The 10,906-nt window shown below is 46.3% G+C and overlaps 1 protein-coding gene across 1 annotated transcript; it reads right to left on the reverse strand.

Moving 5' to 3' along the window:
• Positions 1-77: 77 nt before the first annotated feature.
• Positions 78-9,616, reverse strand: LOC115271347 (zinc finger protein 135-like). The gene is made up of 4 exons (XM_029913255.1): positions 9,542-9,616; positions 6,519-6,645; positions 5,756-5,869; positions 78-1,276 (listed from the first exon to the last, which is right to left on the reverse strand). The coding sequence occupies exons 1-4, from the start codon at positions 9,614-9,616 to the stop codon at positions 78-80; spliced, it is 1,515 nt and encodes a 504-aa protein (XP_029769115.1).
• Between the last annotated feature and the right edge of the window lie 1,290 nt (positions 9,617-10,906).

Here is a 10,906-nt window from a genome sequence, read left to right on the forward strand (position 1 = left end):
GGTATGAGCTTGTTGCAAACCCTTTCCCACTCTCTTCATGTTTATAGGGACTACCTTCCATGTGGATTCTCTGGTGGTTAGTGATGTCCGAACTCCTCTGGAAGTGCTTCCCACGCCCATAGGGCCACTCCCTGCTGTAGATTCTCTGGTGCTCCATGGGGAAGGAGGCATCTCTCAAGCTCCTCCTGCCCTGGGTGCGTTTGCACAGCCTGTTCCCTGTGTGAGTTCTCCGGTGTTTGGTGAGTGTGGAACTGAACCTGAAGCTCTTCCCGCACTCTGCAGCCGTAGGGCCGCTCCCCAGTGTGAGTTCTCTGGTGCTGCATGAACATGGAACTCTCTGCAAACCTTTTCCCACACTCAGTGCATGGGAAGGGTCTCTCCCCTATGTGGATCCTCTGATGTGCAACGAGATGTGAGCTCCGACTGAAGCTCTTCTTGCAAAGCCTGCAGGCGTAGGGTCTCTCTCCCGTGTGCATTCTCAGATGCTGAGTAAGGGCTGAGTTCCCACGGAAGCCCTTCCCACATTCAGTGCATGTGAAGGGTCTCTCCCCTGTGTGGGTCCTCTGATGTTTGAAGAGAGTGGAGCTGTGATTGAAGCTCTTCTCGCATACCCTGCATGTGAAGGGGCGCTCCCCAGTGTGGATTCTCTGATGGTTAGTAAGGTATGAACTTTCTGTGACCCCTTTCCCGCACTCTTCACATGTAAAGGGTTTTTCTCCTGTGTGGATTCTCTGGTGTTTAGTGACATGCGAGTTCCGCTGGAAGCGTTTCCCGCACTCTCTGCACACATAGGGCCGCTCCCCACTGTGCATCCTCTGGTGCTCGACGAGGGCGGAGCTGTCTCTGAAGCTCTTCCCACACTCAATGCATTTGCATGGCCTTTCCCCTGTATAGGTTCTCAAGTGTTTGCTGAGCGCCGATCTGAAGCCGAAGCTTTTCCTGCACACTTTGCAACTGTAGGGCCGCTCCCTGGTGTGGGTTCTCTGGTGCCGGTTGCAAGTTGATCTGTCGGTGAACCTTTTCCCACATTCAGCGCATTGGAAGGGTCTCTCCCCTGTGTGGGTTCTCTTATGTGCAGCAAGGTATGAGCTCCGACTGAAGCTCTTCCCACACTCAGTGCAGGTGGTCAGCCTGTCTTCTCCACAGATGTGCTTACCATTAGAGGTGTCTCTCTCCTCAGGACTCTGGGAAATATTCTCTTTGGACCTGCTGCCTGATAATGTTCTAGGCTGCTCCATTTCTTCATCAGGACCTTCCTGCAGAATCCCATAGTTTCCTGCAATAAAAGGAGAATCCAGGGATGATTAAATCCCCATGTTTGAGAGAAAGGGAACATTGGAAAGGGGGAACTGCAAACAGATTTCTTCACAAATCCAGAGAACTGAATACATTAAAGATATCCAGAGTTGAATACCCTGGCCCTCAGAAGGGACCAAGGGATCAGATCAGCTTCCATTTCCCTGTGACAAAGTATATGTACCTGCCCTGAGGGAATCAGGAAGAGAGATTAATCCCCTTTGCTGGGCAGAAAGGAGGTTACCTGAGCTCCCAGCATTGGAATTCATTTAGCTGCTGAGAGGAGGAACTGACAGCTGTGTCTGAGTGAGGAAAGCCAGTAAGACAGAAGCAGAGCCCTCTGGGGGGAGAAGGGGTCCTAAGAAGGAAGACTAGCAGATTTGTAGTTTCCCCCACACTCCAAGCCAGTCTGGGGAAGAGTAGTGACTGATGAATAAATCGCATGCCCTGAACTGAGGTCTATGCCACTGACAGAGACTGCAATCCCAGTGAGACTGTTCCTGGTTTTGATTGTTTCTGGACATTTGGACTACACAAAAGGAACTTGCCTTGCATTATTTTTGTGACATTTGGGCTCCCCAGCGCTATCATCCCAAGGCTGAGACCAGAATATTTTTCTTCTTTTTTGGGGAAAGACTTGGAATGGCAGTTACGCCCATTAACCCGCCCTCTGCCCCATATGAATAAACACACAAGTAAAAGAGATTTTTTTTGCTAAAAATCAGTTAGAATCAGAGGAAAGCCATGACTGATAACTCCTGAGTACCATGCAGTATTGAATGGCAGCTGGACAGGAGGTGTGTGCTCCCTTTCGTATGCATTCCCATATACAGCCCCTGCACTGTATTATTAGCAGGGGTGGCAGGACTCTCTCCTCTTGACTCACCTTATTAGTAGGTATTAGAACTCAGCACACAACTGCTGGAATTCTACTGAATCATTGTAGCAGGTAAACTCATTGACTCTGCCTAGGTTATCACTGTGTACAGTAGATTGGAATACAGGCGAGTCTCATCTTACGCGGGGGTTCCATTCTGCGGTTAGCGCGTAAAGCGAAAACCGCGTATAGTCAAAATTACATTGAGTTGAATGGCGGGCGGAATCGCCCGCACTACAAGTACAGTATTAAAATTATTTTTCTTTTTTTTTTTTTTTTGCCGACCGCGCAAAGCTGAAATCACGCATGTTAAATGCGCGTAAGATGCGACAGACCTCTAGTTCTGTAGAGAAAGGGAACTAGAAAAGAGGTGGTCCTGGATGGAAACCCTAAGGACTGCGGAGCTCAGCAATGAAGTTTAGGCTGAGACTTGTCATAGATTTGAGTTAGGTGACAAAGCCCAGTCCCAGGTTGGGAGCAGAATCTGGAAATTGTCGTAAGAACGGCCATACTGGGTCAGACCAATGGTCTATCTAGCCCAGTATCCTGTCTTCTGACAGTGGCCAATGCCAGGTGCTTCAGAAGGAATGAAGAACAGGGTAATTATCACAGGATCCATCCCCTGTCATCCAGTCCTAGCATCTGGCAGTCAGAGGCTTAGGGACACCCAGAGCATGGAGTTGCATCATTGACCATCTTGGCTGGTAGCCATTGGTGAACTTATCCTCCATGGCAGGGGAAGCATGCTGTGTTAAGGATGGCGTATGATGCCTACTTATACCACTACGGGAGCCTGTTTATAAATTAGTTTCTCTCAAAACGGACACTTCATAATCCATCCATCCTTCAGTGACATGACGTCCCTTTTCTAATACAGCGAATGTCTAAGAAAACCATCTCCTTTTCTGGATCCGAGGTACCACTCCTTATCCCTTTCTTTCCTTCTCTGAGTGCAAAAAAATCACCCCAAAACCCCACTGACAGATGACCATATGTGCACCACACTGCAGCGATGTGGGACAGGTCTGAATGTTAAGTGCTCTCTGTCTTCATCTGCTTAAAAAATAAAAATCAGCACCTTTCTTTCATTCCATTCCCGCCACACATAAATGAGTGGTGTCCTGTTACTGCCTGACTCCCCACTACGTGTTCTCTGTGCCTGTGTGAATGCACAATTCACAGTCTTCAAAACATGAACTTGGGAGTGGTGACAGCCAGAAGCAATTTGTAATGGAATCAGTTTTCAGTTTTATTAGGGAGTGATGGTAATCTCTACAGAGAAAGCAGAAACTGGGGTCCATCATTAGCTCAATTTTGGCATCCAGGCCAAGAATTCACAAAAAAGTCAAATTGGCCTCAAAATTAGGAGGTTTGATCAGCGATTGAGGTAGAAGTTTTCTACCAGGTTTGAAGCAAACTGGACAAGCAGCTCCTGAACTTTGGATCCAGTCATTGGGGCCGGAGAGAATGAAATTACTCTGTAGACTAGAATTAAGGCACCCACCGGTAGGTGGGAGACACTGGGTCCAGGCTCCCTGCTCCAGTCACTTTAATTATTTATCCACAGTGGAACAGCTTCCACAGGAGAGGCTGAGAGAGCCCTACAGCGGAATATCCCATAGCCAAGTGGTTAGAGCACTCTCCTGAGGTAGGAGACTCCTGTTCAAATTTTCTCCCCCTAGCCTGCCTGAGGGGGGAGAACTAAACCTAGGTCTCCCACATCCCTGGTGAGTGCTCTAATCACTGACCTAAAAGTTGTAAGGTGGGCACCACCAATGCCGCCTCCTCTGGCCATTTTGTGTAGAGCGAGGCAGGAGCCTAATGCATTCCCTCAAGAAGCAGCTTAGGCGCCTAAGCAACTTGACTCTACGTGGCTGGTTCCTGTTCGTGGATCACTAAGCACATATAGGCGCCTCCCTGCTCCCTGGACTTAGGTGTCTCAGAGAAGAGTGAAGCTTAGTACACACCCTTCTGGTCAGCATTTCCCTTTGGCTAGATTAGGTGAGTCCACACCTAGCTTGCTAGCTTTTGTGGATCGTATTTTTAGGCACCTAGCTCTCCTCAGTCATTGTACAGGGAACCAAGGTGCCTAATTCAGGCTATGTGGGTCACAGTGTTGTTCCTGTATTTTTTTTCTAGGCGCCTAAAAGTTAGGTGCTGTGACACTCAGCATTACAACACCTAAGTCCCTTAGTGGATCCCACCCTGAGTCTCCTATGCTGTTTCCTTAAAGAAAAATCTTCAAAGTTCAACCCAATCATTAGCGTGGTTTGCAAATGGAAGAAGAATCTCTCTCTCCAAAGGCTTGCAGGGTGGACAGATGAAACTTTTGAAACCTGTGGATGGGTGGGACAGGGAATGGATTAGGTTTGTGGTGAAGGAGGCCTAGCTATCAGGCCTTCCTGTGAGAAGGTTGTAGGGCATCTGGCAAGGGTTAAGGTTCTGTTTGCAGGATGCGGGACAGTGGAATAAGAAGTTTGGCCAATAAAGGGATTTTTTGGGGTTCTGGAAATGGGTAGGAGAGGGATCGGAATGGATCAGGGTTGTAGAGGAGGAGGTCTAGATATCACTCAGGCCTTTTCAAGGAAGGGTTGTAGGAGCTAGAATTAGGTTCTAGGGCTGACGGGGATAAATAGCATCAATCAGATTGTGCCAGAGTGCAATGGAGATCAGGAGACAAGGGAAAGCAGAGGAAACAAGAAAGAGGAAGAATGATGGAGGCAGCCAAACAAAGGCAGAACTGTACTAAATGACTCCTACGGTGCACTGCAGGAAGGGGCAAGAATGCTCCTTCGTTCACTTCCAAACCCAGTTCGCACCTATCTGTGGTTCTTGTTTGAGAAATGTAACTTAAGTCTGTGGTTCTTTGGGAGGAGAGAAGAGGAGTGAGGGGGAAGAGACAAGAGACCTAGAGACCCTGAGAAGGAGTAAGCAGCCAAGGGGGAAGAGATAATGGGATATGGAGAGAGCATAAAGAGAATCTAAAATGGATAGTTCTGCCAACAATGTTTACTTTTGCAGGCTAATCAACTCTGTGAAGGGAATAGTGGTTAAATTCTTGGATAAAGATTCAAGGACTCATGCACAAAGATATAACAAATAAAATTCTGCTATAGATCACGGGATGTGGTAGCAGGGCAGCAGCTTTTTTCCTCAGAAGACCAAAATTAGCTAACTGTACACCCACCCCCTTTATTTTATTTTATTATTATTTTTTTTTGCTTTACCACTTCGAGACACCTATCCTACTGCCATCCATGACCACCATGGGAGAATCAGACAGCTAACTTATTTTTAATCTTTGGTAAATCAAATCATTCTCTTTTCTAATAGAGACGTTAAGCTGGTTTTTTTTTTTATTAGAAATGGTGTAAGCATAGAACTTGATATTGTGACTATATAATGAAACTGATTATCAGGTTTGTTTCCATGATTCAGGGTAAGAATCATGACATTTTCTTTTTGCTATTGCACATGGACAACAGGACACAGACTCGGCCATCGCACATCAGCTAACAAGATGAAAGAGAGCAGAGACATTATTATTAGAATCCCAGCTTTTTACTTCACTCGTTGCCTCACCCGTGCAGTCGACCATCAGGATCTCCGTTTCCTCAGAGTGCTGGAGATCTGGGACAAATGGCTCTTCCCCTCTTTCCACCTGGGCTATCATCTCAGGCTTGGGAATCGGAAATCCTGGTCATTGGAAAAGATGTGTTAACAGCTGGCTAATGTTTGAGTGCTCGTCACAAAGAATGGTCATGATTTTTATAAGCCCACATTGTTTTACTAGAGGCAAGGGTGTAATCCAAGTAGAGAGAACATTGTCACGAGTCCTGCTGGAAGAGTAAGTAACTGTTGGGAGATGTGTTGTAATCTCTGAAGGAGAATCAGGGATCTCTACACACAGGAAAATAAGACAACTGACACAGTGTAAAAAATTAAATCACTTGCCCATTTCTAAGCCTGCAGAGAGACTCTGGTTTTGTATTCAAGAATGAACCCTATGGCTCTTCCCACAGGAATTTTCCCCTTGCAAAGACAAAGCCAGTCTTAGTAGGTAATACAACGGTGAGAGTAAGTGAAACAGATCTGTTACGTCGTATCTAGTCTATCCCGCTATTCTATCCCAATAGAAAGCTCTGGGAATTAGCTCCACTGCTGTATTTCAGAATCCTCCTTTGACAGGGAATTGGTAGGGAGAGGATGGTCTGTTCTTGCATTGATTCTGGGTACCATAGGGACTGATTTTCTAGTTCTAAGGGGGCAGGGAAGGACACTGAGCAGAAGCTGACCATAGACACTTCAGAGACTGCACAGCTTCTTACATATATGAGAGTTGTACCCAGGGAGATCAGAGTCTCATAATTTTCCTGCATTACATCCTTGTAGATTTCCCTCTGCTCTTCATCCAAGAGGCTCCACTGTGCCTCGCAGAAATACAAAGCCACCTCATCGAAGGTCATCAGCATCTGAAACAAGAATTCCTACTCAGTGCCTGTTGGCCTACAACAATCCGACCACTCAGTCACAGGGCAAGGAGCAGAGGCAGAATAAAAAGTCCTTCCAACACTGTGGGTAGGATCCTTGTACTGTGCCTGCACAAGACTAGCATGGTGTGTCTGATGCAGCAGACAAGCAAGAAAATAAGTGGAAGAGGAACAGAATGAGTTTTTATTTTGTATGAACAATTTCCTCCCTTTCAGCCTTAGAATTATTAACCACTCCCTCCTTCCAATTGGGTTTTGGTTTCCAAGAAACCTAAATTCTCAACATGAAGTTAGTGGAAATCATTGAATTTCACCTGGTCTTGTATCGAACCCTGTGACAAGTGTGAATGGTGGAATCATAAGTCGGCCCAAGTACCTTTGAAAGGTTCATGAGCCTGTCATAGAATTATTGAAGTTGGAAGTGAAACAGATCTGTTATGTCATGTCTAGTGTATCTAGGGTGACCAGATGTCCCAATTTTTGGGTCTTTTTCTTATATAGGCTCCTATTACCCCCCCACCCCATCCCCCATCCCGATTTTTCACATTTGCTGTCTGGTCACCCTAAGTCTATCCCTCTGCCAGAGCAAGATTGCTCCCTACAGAACAATAGTGCACCGTTCAGTGTAGTTTTAAGTGTTCCAAGCGACGGTACCCCTACCATTTCCCTTGGGACATTATTCCACATCCTAGTAGGTCTCTCAGACTGTCTTTTCTGATATTCATACTAAATTTCTCCCTTTTTTCATCTCATCGCTCATAGAAATACTCCCCTGTGCCTACCTAAATAATTCCTCTGCCTCCTCCGTGTTTGCACCCTTCAAATACTTGTAGAAAATTGTCTCCCCTCCATAGTGGCACTTTTTAGCTTCCCTTGGTCAAGGCCCGCCAGACCCGTGAACATTTTTGTTGCTTTCCTCTGAACTCTAATTCCTTGATACCTTTCTGGTAATCAGGGACCGGATTCAGCTCTGTTGCCCAAGTTGAGCCAATCCAAGTGGGCTGTAAAGCTCCCTGCCGCAGGAGTATCCCTGGCACGGGAAACCCTGTGTGGCAGCCTCGACAGCACCCCTCTGTGCAAGGGATGTTTTGGGGCAGGCTGGGTGAAGGCAGAAAAGGGAATGGTTGGAATGCCCTCGTTATTTTGCATACGGGCAGCCACCCGGGCAATTGCAGCCAGGTGACAAGTTAGGGAAGACCTCAGGGTGCTGAACTGGCCCCAGGTCAGGCTGAGTGTGGCCTATAACAGAACTGACTTCAGTATTCCTGATGCAGCTGCATCAGAGACAGAGGAATTATTGCCTTCCTGATCTGTGCCACTTTTGTGTGTGTGTGAGTCATTTATAATTGCACTGGCCTATTATGCTGCCATCTGATAGTCCAAATGTATGTCTTATTTGCATCTTCTCACTTTATGGCTCTTTAGGCCTTTCTGTTTTCCAGGTTTCTCCCTCCCATTGAATACTGCAGTTTTGGTTATTCTCCCCTCCCAAGATCTATTTAACTTTTGTTTTTCCCCTTGAGTACTTCTATTTTCTCTAGTATTTGCAACACACCTGCCCCAGAGTGATTGGGATGGGGAATCACCCAGCCAATCCACAGGGGGCTAGCAGTAGGAGTCTCATGGACAGAAAAAAGATTGTTTCCAACTCCTTCCTGGAGCTCACCCCCATCCACCCCTATGAGGAGAGTGGCTGGAGAGGACAGACAGTCTCTTGTCCCAAGATGAGTTTGAAACCTCCCCATCACATCTCTCCACAGGGAATGAAGGGGTGAGGATCGATTTCACTTTGGATTTATTTTATGCTAATAACCCAGTCACCAAGAAGAGGTGTGGTTATTGGACATATGCCTCTAGGGATTATTCCTGGGAACCTGTAAAGGGGAAACTGAGGCAGGGTGCGGCAGAGCCATCCCTGGCCAGCAGAGGATGCTACAGAGGAGGTGTACTCTTTGACATCAAGTTTCATGAACATGCTGTTTACTCCTTCAAAATCTTTAATAGAGATGATAGATAAAACCAATTACCCATTCCCCACTAGACACCATTCCTCCCCTACAGGGCCTGGCCTGAGTTTCACATTTGTAACAAAATCCAGAATCAGGTGAGTCTCTTAAAACTAGAGCTGTATGAAATGTCCAGAGAGACAGGAAAGAATATTAAAAAATGAAAGTGACAGCAAAAGGAGGACGAGTGTTAGATCTCATAATCATAGCACTCACAAGAAGGGAAAGGAATGATCTAATCTGGACCCAAGGGTATGAATGAGAGTAAAATGATGAGAGGGATAAAAGGCAAATTTAGGCTGACTATCCGTAATTGTTTATTAGAATGCAAATTAGCTTGCTAAAGGTAGTGGCAAAAGCCCCATCATTTGAAACTAGACAGGGCAAACCTCTAGAAAATACAGCCAAGTTTTTTTTTTAAGGTGCCAAAAATTAGACTATTAAATCCATACTTAGGCAACTAAGTGGCCTGATGTAAAATGCATCATGTAAAAGCTCACTATGTCACCCAGACCACAGGACAGATGTATACAGAATTACATGAGTTCATGCACAATCATCATTTTAGAACTGAACAGCTCAACAACATTTTGCTCGTATAAAGTAATTTAAAACTCAAGAATTTCAGACAGTAAATTAAGCCTCAATTCCTCTGTGAGTTTGGCAAGTATCCTCCCGAATGTACAGATGGGAAACAGAGGCACAGGGAGATTAAGTGACTTGCCTAATATCACAGAATCTGTGGTAGAGCTGGGAATAGAATCCAGATGCCCTTTCTTCCAGTCCCACGTATTAACCACAAGACAACATTACTCTTCTACCTTTTGTTCCTGATGTGTAGGTCTACCAGACTGAGTAGGCCTTTTGCTTACCATATTTCCTCCCTCTGTGACCTTCATCTTCTCCAAATCAAACTGACAGTTTTCTTCCTGCTCCTCTGCTTCCATCTCTTCTTGCTCCTGAGGAAGCAAGTCAGGAAAAACGATAGATTTAGAAGGGAACAGAAATGTGGATGAAACACAGTTTGAACTATTCCTATTTCAATTACTCAGCCAAAGGACTTAGACACAGTTTTGCCCCAGCTGACACTTTTTATAATACAGCATCTCAGAGGCTGTTAAAATGGCCATTCCCCATTTCAGAACACTTCTGTAAAAGGACTGAAGGAAACTGTGCGAATCAGACCTGTCAGATTGCAGCATTTCCTATATATACAATCTGCACAGACAGAGCCTGGAGGGGGGAACATCAGTTTTGGGAGGAACTATTTTAGAGAAACACCAGGAAGCGAACATGAGCCAGGAGGCAGGCTATGCAGTAGAGCTGATTTGGAGCTACTGAGCATCGGTATCACACTGAAGTAAAGTGCAGAGATTAAGTCATCTATGGAGCACTCAGCTGCAATGCAGCACAAGGTGCATGAAGGACAAAAGCACTGCTGCTTCCAACAAAATCAGCACAGCAAAGGAACTGCTGAAGAGAACAAGGGAAAGAGACAAAGACCTGCAACTCCCCCTAGTTTAAAATATTACAAGTGTATTCATTTTAGCAGTAATGAACTGCAAACATGTACTCAGCAAGAGAAGAACCAGGTAAAAGTAAAAGGTTAGGTCATCTTGTCTGTTTCTCGTTCCATCTTCCCGCACATCCCAGCCCAATCCCATCTGCTTTCATAAATCACCTAAAAAACTACAATTATCTTACCCATGATGCTTAGTAAGTTTTGAAAGCACAGTGAAGAGAGCTGCTTCCCCTACCCAAATCATGAGTTTGAGAGAGTCCTAAGCTGTTGCTGAGAATCAGGCTACCCTGCTCTTTTTGTAAGCAAGGAACAGTCAATCAGAAAAACCAAGCTAGCCAAGGGGAAGGGACCAGAGAAATCCCCAAATGATTGAGGTTTCCTTTTCGCCTTTGGAATGTTCAGAGAAAGCCAAAAGCTGATTATCCCAGAACTATAGCCATAGGAGGTACATACTGTAGGCGGGGGAAGGCAATGCCTCCCCAAACCACCCCACGTGGGCACGCCCACACTCCACCCCAAGGCCTCCTCCTGCTTGCCTCTTGCCCCCAAGCCCAGGCAGGTTGCTCCTCTTCTGGGAAGCGTGCTGGGGCTGGGGCGGCCGGCCTGTGGTTGGAACTTGGGGTGGCTGAGGTCCCCAGCGCTGGGGTGCCCCCAGGCACTGGGGCTGCGCCACCTGGGGCTCCAGGGCTGAGGGTGCTGGGGCCATGGCAGGCAC

This window comes from Terrapene carolina, unplaced genomic scaffold, assembly GCF_002925995.2.
Source record: "Terrapene carolina triunguis isolate 2854851 unplaced genomic scaffold, T_m_triunguis-2.0 Scaffold558, whole genome shotgun sequence".
In the NCBI taxonomy this organism is placed as follows: domain Eukaryota; kingdom Metazoa; phylum Chordata; order Testudines; family Emydidae; genus Terrapene; species Terrapene triunguis.

What these genes read in the sequence shown, in the direction of transcription:
- LOC115271347 (XM_029913255.1), bottom strand. Translation starts at nt 9,616, where the DNA reads ATGGAAGCAGAGGAGCAGGAAGAAAACTGTCAGTTTGATTTGGAGAAG. An exon ending in TCACAGAGGGAGGAAATATG is followed by an intron (nt 6,646 to 9,541) that starts GTAAGCAAAAGG and finishes TTCTTGTTTCAG; the next exon opens with ATGCTGATGACCTTCGATGA. An exon ending in CCTGATGGTCGACTGCACGG is followed by an intron (nt 1,277 to 5,755) that starts GTGAGGCAACGA and finishes CTTTTATTGCAG; the next exon opens with GAAACTATGGGATTCTGCAG.